General features: G+C 43.2%; 1 protein-coding gene across 6 annotated transcripts in view; it reads right to left on the reverse strand.

The window, feature by feature from the left end:
• SSBP2 (single stranded DNA binding protein 2) overlaps positions 1–18,758 on the reverse strand; it is a 179,732-nt gene extending 160,974 nt beyond the window's left edge. For all 6 annotated transcript variants that reach the window (XM_074568937.1, XM_074568936.1, XM_074568939.1 and 3 more), the window contains exon 1: positions 18,594–18,758. In XM_074568937.1, the coding sequence (XP_074425038.1) occupies positions 18,594–18,652 (59 nt within the window). In that variant the 5' untranslated portion in view covers positions 18,653–18,758. The remainder of the gene's footprint in view (positions 1–18,593) is intronic.
• Between the last annotated feature and the right edge of the window lie 2,273 nt (positions 18,759–21,031).

Raw genomic sequence — 21,031 nt, forward strand, 5'->3', positions numbered from 1 at the left:
GATTTATGTCCAAGTAGGGAGTGGTGACTGCCCAATCTCAGGGTGGAGCAGAGGAGTTAGGATTAAACAAATATATTAAAAAAAACCCCACAGCCCACTACTATTTTAGGTGCCAGATTTAAGGCTTTGCAAATGATTACTGGAAGGTTCAAGGTCCCTAAAGGAATAGCTGGGTGGTGAAGAGCTGCTGTAACGGGTTGCAGAGAGCTGCTGTAGACTTGCCAATACATACTTGTATCCAGCTGGTCCCAATTAATAGGATATATCCTGGTGGTTGTTGGCAGCCTTCAAGTGGCTCTAACTTATGCCACAGACCAGACCGGCAACCAGAGGATTCGAGACAAAGACTCTGTGTAGATGGCACAAAGTCATCTCCCCACTCTGCAGAATTGCATCAGGTAACTAAGCGGATAGGAGTAGAGCAATGTAATGTATCGCCATATATAAACAAACATCTTGGAGGGCATAGAGAGAAGAAAATAGCATGGACAATTTATACCCAACTGCAAATGCCATTTAATTCTCATTTTAAACTGAGCATGATTTCCACCATCTGCGCCTCTCACCCCCACCTCCCTAGTCCTACAGACACCTCTGGGGTTTTTGCTGAAATCACTGAGGCACATCTATGTATAACCATTAACAATAACAATAATATTCTCAAAGAAATTTGGACGAATCATTTGCCTAAAGAAGATATTAAGCCAGTGACCTAAACAGTATTACTGTTCAGGCAGATTATTGTTTTCAACACACAGAAAGAGCCCTGCCAAAGCAACAAGCTAGCTTTTTGCTCTAGTCTGAAATTTTGTTAGGAAAAGGGAAAAGAACTGATGATAGATAGTAGGATCTGTGAAATTGTGGTTAAACAGGTTAAAGTGGTTCTGAAAGGCAAAAAGTCAATCTGAAGCATTTTTAATGTTTTCTTTCAAAGTAACATTCATGTAAATTTCATGGAAGGGTAAGGCTCTTCAGAAACTTTAAAGTGCGTGTATAGCAGATGCACCAGCAAATTCAGTATTTGGATTTTTAAAGAACTTCATCAAACCTTACACCAGCCAATCAATAAAACAGTAACATTAGTAACAAGACAGGATTTTGCAGCTTAAAAGATACGTGGAAAAAAGAGGAACAAAGAGAATTTCAGAGAGTTTATATTTCGTAGTGCAAGTTCCCATTTTACAATTCTCTGCTCTTTTTAGCTTATTTACTTCTGGGTGGTTTTAAGCAGAATATCAATAACATACATTTTTTTAATACTAAACACCACCTCTCAAATAAAAGCGAATATTCAGTGAGAACACAGTGCTATTGCAGCATTATCCAGAGAATGGAGTAATGAGGCCGATTCAAATACTTCAGACCAGGACTCAAACTTCCCCCCAATTCTGAAGTGTATGGATTCCTGGGAATAAGTGCAGGCAATCTGGCAAGCATGCTCGTGAATATATTAACTGACAAGAACCATTCCTCTCCCCCTCCCCTCCCCCCAGTTAATATGTATTGGGGGGAAATGTGTAAAGAGGCTCAAATAGCTAAATATCTCAGGCTAAAAATATCAAGAACTCCCTCAGCTGGAAGTTGTTAGCAGAGCTCTGATAAAAATAAGGAACCAGGACAGCATAAATTCTTTCCCTTCCCTCCAGAAAACAAACTACATTTGGGAGGAAAGAATTCAAAAAATAATAAAAGAGGTGACTCACCCCTATCAACCCACAGTACACAGTGGAAGGAGGGGTGGGGCAGGAGAACGGGATGCAAACCCAAGGGTGAAGTCCTGGTGGGAGGTGAACAGCCATTCCCCGCTCCCTGCACCATCGAAACACACAGATCCTGCCCCTGGCGTCAATCTGAAACGGTTACCACAACAGTTTTGTAACACACACAGTACTCCTGTCCTAGAGGATGACCTGTGGCACTTGAAGGTCTTCAGAGAAAGGTAAATGACCAAACCGAGTAAACGACTGCTCCTGGAGCCTTCTGCGGAGGTTAACTCTTCCCCACAAATGGGATGCTCCTCTAGAACGCTGGTAACACCTACAGCGGGGACTGAAAGGCTAATAGATATTTTAGATTAATCTCTTAGCCAACAGGATTTCCGGACCTGGTCTGTATTCTTTATATCTTATTTATTTTTCAGACTTAAGGTGACGTAGTCAAATGAGCAAACCCAGAGCTAGATGAGCCAACTTTGTTTTGGTTTGCAGGTAGACACATGCACATCGGTCAGCTGTTTCATTTTTGTTAGCAGGCAGGGTATTGAAAAGCAAGCAGAATCCACCTATATTTAACAGCCTTCCTCACTCAGAAGAGTAAAGAAGGCCAGCAGAACAGGCTCACATCAACTGTAGAAGAAACACAGCAATCGCGATGTTTTAGGACAACTAAACCAGCAAATAATCTACAATGGTACCACATTGCTTCATTTTGGATGGAAAATTCTTAAAATGCTGGAGGAACCGCATAAAGAACAATGATCTTGCTAAAGCATATCACACAGTCTTAGCATTTCGTAATCTCATAATTGAAACCTGTACATCGTGTTGGGTCACACTACACTAGAGACACTCAAAAGGGTTTGGACTTTTTTAGAACAATCTCAAGTACCTCCTTCCACACAGCATCCGACAGAAGGGTAGGATGCTTCTGTATACTAACGTCTCCACTTGCTTGGAGAAACAGAAATTCAGAAAAGAAAGAGAATACAGGTACAAGTCTGCTGACCTCCAGCAGACACTGTAGTTGAACATCACTTACATGAATGCCCAAGAGATAGCTGAAATTTACTTAATTTTACGAACTGTGTGACATTAAGAAAAGAAAAAAAAGATCATTCTGCCACCAGGAAATACTCCAATTCCAACCACTCCAGGCTTTGACTTTAAGTATCAAATACAGAATATTACGAAGCTGAGCATCTGTGGGCTGGAAAATGACAATTTACTGAATTTGAAACTTTGAATGTAAAGGAAAAAAAGCCTTGTCTGCTATGTAGGACACCTCAACATCTTCACTGAAGGAATGTTACAGCATAACTCACGGGTTAAATCATGTCACTGAATGTCATGATCTTTTCTACCAATTTATACAACTAATTTCTCACTTGTATGTGTTGGATGAAAAAACACACAGAGAGGTGCTGGAAGCTTCCCATGCTAAACAGTGGGTTGAATGATGAGGAGATGGGAAGCCTGGTCCAAGGATCATCTCTGAGTAGCCAGGTATATCATGTATTAGTGTAGAACACACAGTGGTTTTATCTTACGGTCCTTAGAGCTGCCAGGCTGTAGAGCAAACAGGGTTCAAACACAACCTTGACACTTAAGATGGTTTATATATTATTTCCAAAAGTGGAACATCTAGCCTGTCCTCTTTGAATGTTTATGTTTAGTTAAAATATCCGCTACTACCTTAAGAACACAAGTCCCACTCCATTCACGTTACCCAGTTCTATGCATCTAAAGTACAAATTCTCTACCCATTTGACATTACTTCTACGATGCTCCGCATGCTATGTTGTATAATACACCTTTCACAAACAGCTGTAGTAAAAAGTTAATTGTCAACATGCAAACATGTTTTTGCAATGCACATGTTAAGGAATCAGGTAGGAGAGGAGACCATCACGTGAGAAAACAGATTAGCTTATCAACTTGTACTTCATCCTGGTTTTCGTTTCACTTTCAGAATTTCCCCAAACTAAGGAACTGGACTGTGAGGTTCTCTCACCAGCAGAAGGTGCTGCTCTGGACTCCAGCCACAGTACTGTTTGAAGTATGATGGTCTAAGGACACTGTAAGGCCAAACCTGTAGGCACTATCATTCACTAGACCAAATCAATAAAGCTGGGGATAAAAAAAAAAAAAAAAAAAAAAAAAGACCAAAACAAAAAAGGGGCAAACAAAAAAGGATAAACTTTCGGGGCACAGAAGCTTCTTCAGGTCACTTGGGCTGCCAAGAGAGAAGACAATTGTGTCAATTGCCAGGGGGCTATCTAGGGAGGCACACTGATGGAAGCTTTTCAGAGGAATCAGAAGCTTGTTTTACCAGATAAGTATTAGGGGAGTTATACTTTCCTAGGCAGAATAAACAGTTACATATATAGGCAGCTTTTGTTGTTTTCAGATGCTTTCATTCACATTGACTGAAACAATTACTTTAAGAAGTGTGGTTGCTCCCAAAGAGAAGTACATCACAGGTGTTGAATATAAAGTCAGCCTTGGTGAGGTAACTGCAGTTTCTACACAACAGACCATATACAGGCTGTAGTAGGACACAGCAAATTTCATGGTTCCATACCAAGAGACATGACAAGACTATAAGGGTGACACTGAGTAAGCTCAGAAGAGGATCAAGAGTGCAGTTAACTCTATTAACTCTGAAAATGTCTCCTCTAATTTTATTCCATATTTGAATCAAAATGCCTTGTTGCTTGTTGTTTTTTGTTTAAAAAAAAATCAACCTGCTTCTGTGATTCTATACAAGCAGGTGATATCCAGTTGCTTGTTCTAAGGACAAAGACATCAACCCTGCCTTCCAAGCTTAAATATATACATAGACTTAACGCATGCATACACAAACACACACAATACAACATGGCAAATTAGTACATTCAGTTTCAGACTGGGAGAATGCAATGGTCATCTATCTTCAGTTATGTTAATTCTTAAAATATGCTATTGGACTGGAAAACCAGAAATTCCAAGAAAGTCACAGGCATGCTAAAAAGTAACTGTCACAGAATTGGCTTTAAATTCAGATGAAATCCATAACTGAATCACAAAGGCAAAATGAATATGAAAAAAAAAAAATCCATTCTGATGCTGCAGAATACAGAGGAACTACATTGCCAAATTACATCATTAGTCTCTTTAATCTAGTTTCTTGTTTCCCCTTACAGCCCTGTTGGAATGCGTCAAAATGTGGTGTCAGAAAGCCTGAACCATACATGACACTGTCATAGGTTAGGTTTCCCTTCATCTTCCTTAATTAGTTTTCCACTTGTATCCTGAATTAGTGAGAATTTCCAATGTTTGCGCTGAACAAAAGAGCGTGCTTACTTAAGTACACAACCCTTTGTAGAAGCAAAGCTCTTCTCTGTAGCAATATACTACATACCGGAGAGCTCCCTCTAATTATGTTTTGTCTATTGAACGTATACACTGTGCAAAAAAAAATTAAACAGAAACTAATACCAAAACACTTCCACAAGCTTTACATGTTTCGTCTTGGATGCATTTTATCATTCCTACTCTTGCATTACCAAAAAGTCTCTTTTGCACTACCTTCTCTTTTGCTTTGCCCACACTCTTTTAACAAATATTCCTGGATTTGTTCCAAAGCCTGTGACCATGCCAGAGGACATCCAGCCACAGGACTTGAGCATTTCAAGCACTTTAGCACTTCAGCCATGAAAATGAAGATTGCTAACAAGTGTATCTCCATAACTAGTGGGTAACTGCGAAACCGACCCTATGTGTCCAAAGCTGGCTGCGCCAGTGGAGTAGGAAACAAAGATGTTTGGTTTTGGGTGACGTCTTGAGTGTCTTACCAGTTCAGGATACCAGGATCAAGATGGTATTAAAGAAGGAGAAACAAGACCAACTGTTGTATCGCTGTGAACCCTCCTGTCCTGGATACAGCCTGCAGTTTTCAGCCGATGTTCCTTGTTACAAGTCATTTTTGCACCAGCACCTTGACTAAGGAACCAGTATACCCACAGTCTGTTGTGGGCACAGCTGTACATTTCCAAATGTGTTTGTTTGGCTCGCAGTCTAGGTATTAAAACCACAGAGTCCTTTTTCAACTTTCTAAAGTATTTTGTAAGAGCTTTACTAAATAATAATACAAGTGAAATACAGCTCTATTCAGTTGTATCATTTTACAGGGGGAAAATAGTTATGGTTTTATGACAAGAAAACATCCTCCTGTCTATTATGCTTCTTTTTTTCAAATCGGTAATCCCACACAGAATTGGAGACTGACACCAGGCAACTCCAAACTTCTTTCTCCCCCCCTTTAATTTTAAATAATTAACTGCAGACTTACAGGGCTGTTTGGGGAATACTGGAAAAGATTTATAAGTAACTTTCTCAATTACTAGAATTAATAAGAATGTATCCACATCCAGTACTGCAGTCTGATTTTATTTTTAATCATCTATTTAAGATGTTCTGCGAAATCACTCAAAATAATTTTTTCATTCACTCTTTATAGGTTCCCCAACTACAGATGGTCAAATTATTTAAATCTTGCATCTTCAAAGCATAAGATACAGCTTTTTTTGTGTTTTGCCGTATTATAGTCTCTCATTTTATTTCTAAAAAGATTTTAAAATATGTGTAACTAGGTTTGCAGTTACACCTATCTACAGATACTGGTCTCGTAGGAGTAAACATCTTTCTTTTATAAAGAATTAGATGTACAGATAGTAAAATTAAAAGTGACACTGAATTTGAGGAGTTGCAGCAGAAGTCAGAAACACCAATGTGTTGTACCTTTCAGTTCTGCTTGTCAAGCATATTACCATTACTAGAGGCATATTTTCGTATTTCTCACACTGCTCTTCATCTTCTGATCAGAAGCTCTCCTTTATCTTTTCTAGCTTTGTATTTTTCTGTTTGCAAGCTCTAGGTATTTATTTGTCGATCACCTACTTTTTCCATTCCAATCCAGAAAATCAACTTTCATTTATATTATTTTACAACATGCATATAAGCACACAGGAAAAACAAACTTAATCCTTCAGGCCAGGATATATGTTTTTAAAACATCCTCTCCGTGTATAATACTCTATAAATATTTTATTAACACTAGCATTATCACAGAAGTCTTTTTGACTTGCAGAGGGGCGCGTGTCCCCCACCTGTGTGTGGCAGGAGGTACCAGCAGTTCTGCTGCCTGTCACCGAAGATGAGCTGGAACAAGCTATCAAGCAGCAGTTTACCAAAGTTTGGGGAACACTTACCAAAGATGCAATAAATTCAGACAACTTTTCACTATATTACTGAGAGGCCTTTGACTTGCAGTTCACATTTCAAGGCAGATTAAACAATATACACTGATTTAGGAGGGTTTTGATAATAAACCGTTAAAGGAGCACAACAGTTCAAGAGACTGGCAATGGGAGTTCTAAGCTTCACTTCTAGGGCAGTTTCAGATCCGTCAAGGGTGCTTCATTATTCCCAATACACCCAATGAAATTTCATTAGCTCATCCACACTCATGACCATGCAAATAGCGGTGATGGACTCACTACCACCACCTCAAGTCAAAGGCTGACCTAAACAGGAGTAATTGGAGCCATCCGAGACTGGCCCCCATTCTTCAAGGGTTAGTTGTGAGAAAAGAACAGCAAATAAAACATTTAGCATGGAGAAAGCAAAGGGGTTTTGGTTTATCAAATCTTGCTGTTGCAGTTACAAGGATCTGACAGAGCACCACAACTTCCACAGGAGGAGGAACGGGTAGCATCCTTACTTCCAGCCTCATAAATCACAGAATATTTATGACACAATCATACAGCCTGTCAGCCACATGATCCATTTTGTCCTGAGACTGTCAAGAACAACATATTTATTAAGGAATTATAGTTCCATTTCTGCACTCAAGTATTTTCTTCAGAAAGCAGTGCTCTTCCCAGGGAGGGGCCAACATGACAACACAGGCTGCCTCAGGTTGCCACTGATTTTGCCGCATTTTTTTAGCCTATAAAAACAGTTTAAAAACTATTTTTTATACATATAGTCTTTTATTAAAAAAAAAAAAAGACTAACGCTGACATTTTTTAATAAGCATTAAGTTGATTACCACAGAAAACATAGATAGTATTTCACCTTTTTCTAACTACCTGCTTATTTATAACTTATATAAAAATAAATATATATATTTATATAAATTATTATATAATACTTAATTACAACAGTGGAACATTCTTATTAATTTTCCAGACACCGGATGAATTTAATAATGCATCTAGTAACAAGACATTTCCAATATCAGTATGAAAAAAAAATATTGCATGCACTGGAATTTACATATACAGATAACTTATTACTACCGATAACTTACTGCTTCTGTATTTTCAAAAGACTGTCTTCCTTCTAGAAAAATTATTAGGGGGTTGTTTTTATTTTAAGGTGAAATCTCTCCCAAAAGTCAGAGGTATTGCAAATAAAATTGAAGTTAATATAAAACATGGGACACTGTATAATCAGTACCTTCTTATGTTAATTTCTTCTTTGCGATTGAAATTCCCTCTTTCAAAGACAGTATTTTATTTAGGAATGAGAGATAGGAAAGAAACAAAACAGTCAAGCCTAAGTAGCAAACCATCACTTTTATTAGCTATTTAGGCTTGATCAAGCCCATCAAGAGTTTGGGTTTAACACCAAGGGTTGTACTTCATCTAGACCCATACAAACTTAGCAAAAAGTATTGGTTACATCATGGTCAGCTCCCAGTTACATGCTTCTACGTGAACAACTGAACTTCACACCGAAATACAAGCTGAAAGGCAGACTGTAAAGCCTAAAATGGATCAGATCAAGCAGCCTGTGAAGTCAATGGTAGGAGGCACTGAGAAGCTAGACAACCCTCATCACCCACAACCACAGCTGACAAACCATACTTGCCATCAGATGCGTGACTTCTGACATTCATATTTTTACCAATTGGTAATTTCCTAATTGATATTTGCACAGGAAACAAGGTGAGAAAAAAGTGTGCTCTCAATACACTTAAAAAAGGAGCTCCAACCGGTCACTCTTCTTTCACAGGTGGGCCCACCTTAAAACTAAAACCCAAAAACTCCAATACACTTGCCTGAAAAAGAGACTGCTAGCATTTTGAAAAGCCTACAGAAAATAAATGGGCAACATAAATTATATTCATTTACATTTTGTCTCTTTTATCACAAATGAAGCTGGTTTTCCTAATACCAAGAGGTGTATGTCAAAGCTACATGCAAGCTGGGGTTTGGAGGAGCCAAAGGCTGGTACAGAAGAGGCTCAGGTCACTCTGGGCACAGGGAATAGAGATGCAAAGGGAAGAGGAAGAGGAAAGGCTTCAGGGCATGAGAAGGTACTTCAGAGACCATGGCAGTAAGATGTTTGTTAAGTTGATATCCAACAGCCCAGAGGTTAGGCTCCTTTCTGAGGAAAAACAAAATGAAAAAAAAAAAAAAAAAGAGGATCTGAACTTACTTAGCTCTTCAGGTTAAACGTAAACTCACACCACAGTATAAGGTGAAGCTCTGGCACTGCACAGACAAGCAAGCAAGATATGGGCAAGCTGAAATGGGCTGTCTGATTTCTCTGTCTGACTGTCCAAGCACTTACATGATGAGCAGGAGTCAATTTTGGCCTGTTTTCACACATTATATTTGTCTGGTATTGGAGAAAAAAATCAAAAAAACCCCAAGAAACGTAAAAATCTTATCATGCCATAGCATGTACAAAATACTAAAAAAAAAAAAAAATATTCAATACAGACAAATGTAGAGTACTATGCTCAGGAATGAGAAATCAAATACACAAATATGAAATGGGGAATAATTGGCCAGGCATCTCTATTTAAAAAGAACCTGGAGGGCTTGTGGACTGCAAAATAGATTATTTAAAAAAACAAAAGCAACAAAATACAACAACAAACAGGCAAGTGTTCTAGGAAGTATTAGCAGCAATGTTTTATAAATAAAATCCAAGTAGTATAATATTATCTCAAAAGAGAGATAATTATTTCACTCTGCCCAGTTCTATGCTCTGATCTGGACACGCTACTAATAATATGGACAAACCCAAAAAAGAGTCCAGAAACAATAATCACAGAAAGTCTAGAGAGGAAAAAATGACCCACCACAGAATTTTCAGTATTTTTTTTGATATTTTATATTTTTATATTTAATGAATCAGGAAAGAAAAAAGCCAGGACACCGTGGTCTTGACTACTGCCACCTTTCAGTTTCTCAGAAAATAACATTTTGTTTTCTCACCTATTACCTTCCTGGGACTGGAAGAGAGAAATATCCTAAAGCCTAGAGAAGCATACGTGGAGGTTATCAAGATTTCTGAATTAACATCTTTGTTGCTATCTGAAGAAGATCTCTTAACAGTTGAAACAACAGCTATGTATTAACTGACCACTACCTAAACAATCTGGACTTAGGGGTCTGTGGCTCAACTGAGCAGACACCAGAAAAAGAAACTTCAGCTTTGACTCAGCCTGGACCAGCACTTCATTCTGGCCTGTTTGTACACCAACAAAGAAGGAACCAAGTGACCCTAATCCCAAACAACACAGCTGGGAAGCCTTGAAATTGCAGCTACTGAATATTCATGGAGAAAAAACATGATCTAGCTGGGTTCTTGATGGTGCCCAAAGAGGCTTTTGCAGAAAACTCTTAAAAGCAACTGTTTTGAGCAGTCACTAATTACAGGCACCCGCAGACTACCACACTAGGCTGTGCAGGATCGTGCCCTTTTCTACACCCTGAGGCTTCCTGGAGCGGTCCCTCCAAAGTGAGAGCAGTCTCTCTGAAGTGGCTCTACCTAATTACAACGCCACCCTGAATCATACAATCACACATTTGTAGTCTCCCTCCCTAAGGAAAGCAGGCTCGCGAGGTCATGCTGTGTGTAGTAAGTAAGCAAGTGTCCACCCTGGATAACTTTTGAGTTCATTTTCCAATTTCAAGTATATCCAAAAAAGAGACAGCAGTCTAAAAAAAAAATACATTTTCACAAGTTGCTTCAGCTGTTTGCTTTCACGGAAACAGCACAGCATGACCTCAAGAAGATAGATAGATGTCCAGGAAACCAGGCTTCACTCATTCTGTAGCTCATGGGACTGCTTGTTTTCATCCTGCCGTGGGCTGATTCACAGTCTGTCCAAGGCATGCTGTACCAGGAGAGATGGCAGACTCCAGGATAGAGGGGACCATGCCACAAATGGGTCCTCCTGAGACCACCTGAAATGGTCCTCCATCTCTGGGCATGCCACAGGATGGCTCTGTGTCGTAAGCCACTCAGCTGCAACAAACTGTGCAAGAGATGAATCATTTTCTATTCCTCATCTTCTGGATGCCCGATGTGATAAAATGGCATCTCGTCCTTAGAATCAGTGGCAAAAGAGACAGTGGAAGCTTTACAAGGCTACACAGCTCAAACTGGGCACCAAAAAAATCAGCAAATATTTTTGTGCAGCACCTTACTGCCATTTCTAAAACTAGCAGGCAAGTAGGAGTGGCTTGAGGCATACTTGTACAGGTTTGTGAAACTCAAAGACACCATGGTGCTGGGCACCAAAGAAACAACATATTCTTCCTCCAGGAACAGCTGTATTATGAAACAGCCAGTCAGCCATAAGGCACATACTGCATGACAGCAAAATAGCAAATTATCAAATAGCTACTCATTATGAAAACAATGCTCTATTCTGCACAATAAAAAAAACAGAGTTTTTCCAGAGGAAAAAACATAAATCAGCGAACATGCAAATGAGGACAAAGTAAGAACAACGCTTAGTATACATCTGTATTTCCCAAGTTAAGAGAATGTTACTGAGAATGTAAGTACAACACCCAGACATGGCACTCAGACACAGACAAACTTGCTATTCCAGCTACTTTGGAATGGCAAATCCACTCCTTCCTTCCCAAAGCTCTGACATCTCATCCGAGCTACAGGTTTTAGGACTACCACACACCTCTCTGCCATTTCAGTCAAGTCAGTATTTCATAGGTGCTGGTAGGTTTTATTTTATAGATAAGACATTTTACCCCTCAGTCTCACAGGTACTTGCTGGCAGCAAAGGAACAGTCATTTCCTAGTACCTGGAGGGACAGCATGTTCCTTCTAACTTAACAAAAACCTTCCACTTCCTGACCTGTCTCCCTGCAGGCATCGCTGCCCTGGCTCGGCTCCCTGCTTTGCACCGTGACTATTTTCCTTGTCTCGATTCACCAGCTCCCACCCAGATCTCTGATCTCATCGCTGGTCCCCTTAAGGAACAGTTCTTTTTCTTGTCTCTCCAGACCGGCCATTTCCACTCCACTTCTTCCATCATCCTTCAAGAGCTAAGCCCTGTTGTTATCTCTATGTCCTGGCATCTCAGGGCTGCAAGCTTCAACTGCTCTCCTGCCCATCAGTGCCCAGTCCCAATTTCTCTCCCCTAGCCGCTCCTCTGATCCCAGTATCTGCTGTGCTCCCAGAAAAGATGAAATATTCAGTGATTACAGTTAGCAGGCTCTAAGCATATGCAAATTGATCTTTTTGAAATGGCTTGTATCCTGGCTAAATTCAGATGCTTTGTCATGCAAATGGAAAAGACATATCCCTGGAATAAAATCCCTCATCCTTTTTCAACCAGATTTCAAGGGTTTCACAGGAGAGGGCTACTATTGGACTTCCACAGTAAAAGTTGCGAGAACTTTTAAAACATTGTAAAACGCATTTCTTCTTTGTCCAATTTTCAGTATCAGCCAAAACATTTCAACTGAAATTTTACAGACACAGAAACTAAGTAAGTCAGCACAAGGCATATATAAGTCATTATAAATTTTCCACCCAAACAGTTCAAGTTTGGCAAATCTTGTTTAGCTACATGAATACTTGTGACGTTATCACATGCCTATAATTTAAGCAAAATGAATTATTAATATATACCCATTTCTGTTAATTACTGTCTCCTCCAGGAAGATTTAATTATCTCTTATCCAAGCCCAAATCATGCTCACTGTAGTCAAGAGTGCATCTGCTGTACCCACTGGGTCTAAGCAGGCCCCACAAGTCCTCGCTCTCCAGTAGCCAAACTTTGCTCAGCACTACAGAGACTACGAAAGCTGGAATCAGACACCTCATAACCTTCATCATTAAGGAAATGCAATGGAAAAAAACCCCCAAACCTTTTGTGAGCAGACCAGTTGTGTAGAGGAAGCAATGCTGAAACTGAAACGCTTTTTTTCCCTTGGTTCTTGCCAGTACAATAAATAAATGTGCTAAACTGTAGGGAAACAAATATCCCTGCCATAAGCAATACACTTAAAAGCTGGATATGTATTTCAGGATGCTCCTATACTGAAGTATGTTTCTATGCTCCACCGCAGCTATCATTCCAACTATCAGTACCTGTTAAATGTACACCACAAAAGCAATTATTCTTAGTGGCCTGAACTGCAGAACATACACTATCTGAAACACCTTCATATGCTGTCCAACTACCTACACAGTGTAGAAGAGTACCTGAAACACTGTGATCAACAATAAATACTGAGAAATAGTTACTATTTCCAGAACCTTCCCTTCTGTGCTTTGTATATTCTTCTAAAATGGCAAAAAGTGTTATGTTCATAGACTCCAAGAGCAGTATACCCGCAACTTTTACAAGTTAGAATCATAGAATTGTTAGGGTTGGAAGGGACCTTAAAGATCATCTAGTTCCAACCCCACTGCCATGGGCAGGGACACCTCCCACTAGATCAGGTTGCTCAGAGCCCCATCCAGCCTGGCCTTAAAAACTTCCAGGGATGGGGCTTCCACCACCTCTCTGGGCAACCCGTTCCAGTGCCTCACCACCCTCATGGGAAAGATCTTCTTCCTAACGTCCAACCTGAATCAACCTATCTCTAGTTTTAATCCATTCCCTCTAGTCCTACCATTACCTGACATCCTAAAAAGTCCCTCACCAGCTTTCTTGTAGGCCCCCTTAAGATACTGGTAGGCCAGTATAAGATCTCCTCGGAGCCTTCTCTTCTCCAGACTGAAGTTAGACCCAATGGATGAAATCAGTGCACAAACGTCAAACCTAAATTTTGTAAAACAGGCTGGATTAAACTACCAATTTCGTTTTCAAAGGAAAAAAAAAAAAAAAAAAAAGAGATCAATACGTGTTTCACCACCTGAAACTTGAAAAACTAGCTCGCCATTTCCTGGGGATGAGCAGTAAATTTATCACTGAAGTCAATTAATTTTAATCTGTATCTTATTCTTAGGTAGCTTAAAAACATTAGGGTGGAAAAAGGTAACCTATTTTAAATTAATGCAATGTTGTCTTTCCACATTTAAAAAAAGAAAAAACCCAAAACCCAAATAATAAAAAAAACATCTCCAGAAATCCACAAATCCCCAGGAGTCCTCAGAAATCTCAGTTTTCCTAAACAGCTGCAGAATCAGACCAGGAAAGCATTGGTGAGTTTTTCCTCTATTTACAGAGAATCCTACTGGCACACACAAGAAAATGACAGAAGTTGTGTAAATTTCACGCTGCTTTCCAGCTTGGGAAGAGAGACCTACCAAGGCAAGCACCCACACCACTCATATAAAGGAGCCGTACATCCGAACAGCCAACCACCCAAAGCAGACTTGAGGAGAAATAACAAAGGAGACATCTTTCTTCTTCAAAGCAGCAGCAAAGTGGAAAACACACCATTTTTCTCCATGTGCCCAACTGGCCAAGATCAAACTTAGGAGACATTTACATGCAAAAAACAGAGCAAGAATACCATGACAGCGGCAATCAAGTATTCCCACTTTGTCTACGTCCTCTCCCACACCAAGCTGAAAAATCAATCACTGACTCTAATGCTTGCTTCTATGTTATTTTGATCATGCATCTTTTCATATCAAAGTAATTCACTAATAAGTCTCTAGTGACATGGTCAGTTTTTAAGCAAAATCTGCGTGTCTGCTGAGCCCCGATAAGGTAAAGGGCATCTCAGAACAGGGTATCTCTTCCACTTTAGAAGACCACTGCAAGATCAAGACAACTGAACACAAAACACGTAGTCCCTTCAGAATTTAGTTTTCCTTATGATACGTGTTCTTTTTAACTATTGTTCTATATATATTTTTCTAACTTAAAAGATTATTTATATAGAGAGAGTTCCATTTGCAAATGCCTACAGAAGTCCTGTTTGAAAAGCTACACAGAATTTGTATAGTCTGGTCCTTCTTTCTCCAAAATTACAAGTTTAGAAGGCTTTGCCAGTCAATGAGATGTCAGCAGGTCCAAGATCCTACCTGAATTAATCCAATTTTAAGGAATAAGGGGGAAAAAAAAATTGCTGTGAAGAGTAACAACAGAGGATGTTAAGAAAAAGTTAAAGTCTTCTTCCTTTTACAATGTAGATGAGGGTTATCTGCCCCTGGCACAGTAGAAGTGGTGGAAGAGCTACTGTTTAATACAACTTTCCCATCCTTTATGCAATAGGGATGGCCTGAACCCAAAATTAAGTCACAGCTGTTCCAGAAAGGGAGGAAGGGGCACAACAACATTTGTGATTTTTCTTTTCGTCTTCTTCACACCTCACAGGTGTCATGCCTTCATTTTAATGTTCTACCTAGCTGTGCTGTACTATACCTCTCTGGCATAAAGTTAGGTATTATTTTTCCCAAATTCATCTATGGACACTTCACATATGTTGTTAAGCTACATAATACAGATAATTTACCCCAAAGGTCTGGCAGAAGGGACAAAGAGAAAGACCATAAAATGAACGCGATATTTGGAACTGAAAATTTGCCAAAGGCTACTATAACTGACTTGCAAAACTTGTTCATTTTAATAGAAATTACATAACCTCAAAGGACATAAATATTAAAGGCAGCATAAAGGCAGTGAGATACCATGCTACAAACACACTTGGCACTGGATTGGTCTGTAAAATATATCACATCCTTGATTGCAAACATCATCTGAACAACACACATCATTTCCACACTTGATAAATACTCTCTTCACACCCTAGTCCCGTCACTGGCACACATCCTCATGGGGAAGAAACACTTTCCATATAATTAGGCTGTCCAAACATGAGGTACCGTATTTTTTTAAAAAATGTTATTTCCTCAATTATTAAAAGTGTTATTTTGGAGATTGGTTACTGGCTACAAATTTTAGATACTTAGAATCTGGAGGAGACACAACAGACTTAAGTTACATGTTCTGTTCTAAAAACTTCCACATTAAACATAATTATGATCCTGCTCTTCTTGATTAAGTACTTAATGTATAAGCCAAACATATATATTTTCTCTGTGGTTTTTAAATTAACACAATCTCATGGAGAAGTCAAAGCTGCATTTTTGTAGAGATATTTAACTTTTTCAAGCAGAACAAGAACTCATGCATCTCCTTGGGAGAAGCATTGCATGACTGTAAAACAATGTCATGAGTAAAAAAAAAAAAAAGTCATCACAGCCTTTTTGGATGTCAGAAAGCAAGCGTATGAATATGGCAATGATGTTATCTGATCTACTAAGAAGAAACTTAGAAAGATGTAATACAAAAAATCTGGAATGTAGACTATATAATGGCGTTTCACAGCCATAAACCAAGTCTTTAGGCTTTTTCTTTTTTTCATTAAAGGAAAGGACAGTTATGGGGGAGGAAAATGAGAGAGGAAGAGGGTGTTTCTAAATTCCCAATTGTGTTTATCCATAACTAGATGCTACCAAGAAGTTACCAATCTGTCAAGTCCGTGATTTAAGAACAATCCATTTCGGGTGTTTTGCATAAAATAATCTATACATGAGGAATTCACATTTCCAGCTGTTCGTTATAATGAGTGGGAGACAAAGTGTATTTAAATCAAACAGCACCATCTAGCAGGCCCCCCATAACTTTACTTAGGAGGGCAGATGCTACTTGGCAATAGGTCAGTTTGGCAGGCTTGCCCTGAAAATTATTAAGCATTTTCCTACCACATGAGATATTATGTGCTTTATGGCAGCAAGAATCCAGGAGAAAAATCAGCTACCACGAAACAAGACTGAAAACAGTTTAAAGTTTCATCCCTAGGACCAGAACAGTTGTGTGTGTGGCTTGTACTGGGTAGTTTTTGCAAAGGAGAATTATAAGAACATGATTTTCATCTAATCTAACAAAGAGCAGCCCTATAGATTTATCTTATCTAGTCCCACCGTGCGATCCTATTATGCCCTTCAGGAACTTACCAACTGTAGAGACAAACACCAGCAACTATGTAGTACAAGAAAATGGTTTAACTGTGTAATTTTCCTATACCAAATAAACAATGCTGCCACTAGCCACTTAAGCAATTATTTTTAAAATTAGTCGTACATAGGAGTAAGAAGTGCCACTAGTTGATTAGATTTTAGTGCCCAAGTTGTGTCTCCCACTCTATCTCAGCAATTAACGTTTCATGTCAGTGCTGCCTCTGTCTTCCTCTACCTTCCCGTGGCAAAGTTACATGTGAAATTCCCAAACATAACACTTTAAATTTCCCCTCGCATCTCCCTCTCCTGTAGCAAGAGAGATGCCTGGCCTGCTGCTGTTCCAGGAAGCACACATGCCAGTCTCTGGAATTAGGAAGTCCCTAAAATACTGTAGGAAAAAAAAAAAAAAAAAAAAAGACCCAACCAAAAAAAAACTTTTAGGTGAAGGTTCACGACAAACTGCCCGAAGGGAAACTCATCAGCCGTGCCTGGAGTATTGAGCCTGGTGTTTGGTGCAATTTATTTTGGAGCAATAATGCGATTTTTGAAGCCAAGGGGTGCAAACCTGGTCTCTGTCCAAAGGTCTCCATCTCCGGACACGCTCAGCAGCCTCACCCCGACCTTCCCCAGCCTGAAGCCACCTCCTCCCCCCCTCACACGGGCTTCCCACCCCCCAACCTTCACCACCGCCGCCTCCTCCCCGGCCTCAGTCACGCCAAGAAGCACTACAGACAACTTAAAGAGACGCCGGCCATTCCAAAAAACCACTCGTTTTCCTCCCCAGTTCTTGCCCCGGGGAGAAGGGGGGGTCTGCCCGCCGCATCCCGCCGGGCGGCACGGACCGGGGGGGTGGTCCCGCTGGCTCTCCCCCCGCTCCCGAGAGCCCTGCGTTTACACGGGGAGGGGGAGAGGGGAAAAAAAAATAAGGAAAAAAAAAAAGGGAAAAAAGAAAGGAGCCCTCGCGCGGTTCAGCTGGAGATTTTCTTCGGAGGAGAAAAAAAAAAAAAAAAAGTAGTTTTCGCAGGCTGTTTCGGCCCCAGCCGGATTCAGGCCAAGGGGGTGCGAGGGAGCCCCGCCGCGCACCCGCACCCCCCATAAAACCGAACAAAACAGGCGGGGATGTGGATGCGGGGGGTGCGTGCCCACCCCGGCAGCACCTTTGTCTGGCGGGGCGGGAGCCGGGGCGCGGTGTCCCCCCCGTGTACCCCCGCAGAACAATGCGGGCCGAGGCCGCCGGGCCGCGCCGTCCCGGCTAAAAGTTGCCAAGCCGCGAGTTGGGAAGCGGCGGGCGGGCGACCCCCCGTCCCTGTGTCCCCGTTTCTCTTTGTTACCCAAGTTGTCCCGGCACCTTGCGGCCCCGGCGATGAAGCGGGGGAAGCCCGGCGCCGCTCGCCCCGCGGAAGGGGAGTGGGCTAGCCCGCTGCGGGCCCCTCGCCCGGCCGCCGCTGTCCCGCTGAGGGGAAGCCCTCCACCCACACCCCTCTTCCGCGGGCCCGGCAGCGCGGCCGCCGGCCCCCTCACGCCGGCCCGGTCCGGCCTCCCGCCGCGCCCGCCGGCAGCAAAGTTACTTTGTGCGGCCGCGTAAGGGCGCATCCCGCCGGCGCGGAGCGGCGCGGGTCGGCCCGCTGGGGCTGTACTCACTTCTCCCTGGCCTGGCTGTCGGACGGGACGCTGCTGTTGCTCTTGCCTTTGCCGTACATGCCTGCGGAGAGCTCCGACTGTCACGCACCTGTCAACCCATCACAGCCTCCCCGGGAACAGCCCCGTCACCATGGAGACGCCGCCACACACACACACCATTGGCCGGCCGGCCGGCCGGGCACGCCCCCCGCGCCGTGATCGACAGGCGGAGACCCTGACGGGCTGCTCCCTCCTCCTCTCCCCCCCCCCGCCCGGCTCCTCCTCTCCCCCCCCGCTCGCGCTCTCCCTTCCCCGGCGCAAGGGGGAATTAGAAACGGTTCTAGAAGGATTTTAAACAACCGGCTGTTCCCAGCGCCCGCCGCCCCGCCCGCCGCCGCTGCCGGCGAGGGAGAGCGCGGCGGCGAGCCGCAAACTGCGGACCGGACTCACTCCGGCAGCCGGCGCCGCCAGCTAGCCCCGCCGCCTACCCTCCTTCCTTCCCTCCCCGGCCCCTTCGCTGCCCGCAGCCGGCCACCCCCGTCAGCTCCCCCGCTCGTCTCAGGGTACCCCCCGGCCCCTCAGAGCCACCCCCCTACACCTGCCCCCCATTCCCTCAGCGCCCCTCGGGGCTCGGCCCGGCCCCTCAGGGCCACCCCCCTACACCTGCCCCCCATTCCCTCAGCGCCCCTCGGGGCTCGGCCCGGCCCCTCAGGGCCACCCCCACACCCGCCCATCGCCCCCCGTTCCCTCAGGGCTCGCCCCGGCCCCTCGGAGCCAGCCCCCCACACCTGCCCATTGCCCCCCATTCCCTCAGCGCCCCTCAGGGCTCGCCCCGGCCCCTCAAAGCCACCCCACACCCACCCATCGCCCCCAGTTCCCTCAGCGCCCTTCAGGGTTCGCCCCACACCGCCCCCCTTGTTCCCTCAGCGCCCCTCAGGGCTCGCCCCGGCACCTCAGAGCCACCCCCCCCACCTGGCCACCCCTCCCCGTTCCCTCAGGAGGGTCAGAGCCTTCCCCCCAGACTATGGAAGGGCAAGGTCGGGCCGAGGGGACCTTCCCTGTCACGGGAGGGCCAGCCCCGTGTGGAGGGGGCTCGCCGCGGCGACCTGGCCACTCTCTGGCAGCAACTTGGGCCTCCCGGGCTGGAGCCCAGACCGGCACTCGGCGGCGGGAGGCGGGGAGGAAACGTTTCCTGAACCAACACGGCCTGTCTTAGAAAAGCTTAAAAAAAAACAAAAAACCAAAAAAAAACCCACACCACCAAAAAAACAACCCCCAAAAAAACCCGTCTAAAGAAAATTCAAGGAAATGCTTTGATTTTTTTAAAGGTACATTGCAAATAATTGTGTGCTCCAGAGAGATGATGGGAAGAGAGCGACTGATCTACCCTGTGTGTATCTTGGCATCTTGCACACTGGGTAAACCACCCTGGTTTGGGACAACACAACCGCGGGGCCCTTTTATTACTTGGGTTTTTTTTGAAGTACCCCATTCTCTGGATTTTTTATTTTATTTTTTTCCCCTTCCTGCTAAAAGTATAATCCCAAATTTTGCAGATGTTGATACCTGCTTATCTTTACACACGTCTGACTAATCTTGTAAACCTCCTCATATGTGTAACCCATGGGGGCTTTTGGTGTTTAATGTCAGGCCCTCGGAGCGCTTTTTTTGGTCAGCCCGGGTTGTAAATACAGCCATCTCCCCGTTGTGCTGGCAGGCAAAGGTCAGGAACAACAAGCGCCACGCAAAATGCGAGGAGGCAAGTTGTAGGAGGCACAGACCACCAGCATCTGTTTATCATTGTTGGAGCTGCGGGGGGTGGGGGGGGGGGGGAATCCTCTGGATTTTGAGCTGCTAGAGCGAAGGAAACGGTTGGTGAGGTGAAATTGTAGGGGGGGGGCAGATTAAGAGAGTCTTGATGAGCGACTGGAACAAATTAGCGATGGCATAGCAGAGGCAAGAGGAAGGAGAAGAGAGGCTGAAGAGCCCGAGGTGCTTGTAGCTGCACATGGGCAATTCCCCGTCACAGCGCCGGGTGTGTGGGATGTGCGACTCACTGCAACCATTTGTGAGATTAAAGCATACATAAAGCACAACAAAAGCCATCCTTGTGCCAAAGTTGGTTGCCTGTCTCAGGCTTTCACCCTGCTCTGTTTTTTTGAATTGACAAGTCGGTGGGAGAGAGTGGTTGGAGTGGGTCTCGTGCAGGATGTGCTTTCCATGCAGCGGTCACCCTGGTATCCACATTGTGGCAGGACCGAAGCTCCCGCCCACTTCCAAGTTACGCCAGTGAAACCAGAGGAAGAACGATGCGCACGGTGGCAACAGCCAGTTCTGGTGGGGGAATAAAGTAAATGGGAAATGGCAGGAGAAAACGAGCGAAGAAGGAACGAAGGAAGGGGTAGGAGAAGCTAACAGAGGAAATGAAGGAGGCGAAAATGGCCATGGGTGAGGACAAA

This window comes from Larus michahellis, chromosome Z (assembly GCF_964199755.1).
Source record: "Larus michahellis chromosome Z, bLarMic1.1, whole genome shotgun sequence".
Classification (NCBI taxonomy): Eukaryota; Metazoa; Chordata; class Aves; order Charadriiformes; family Laridae; genus Larus; species Larus michahellis.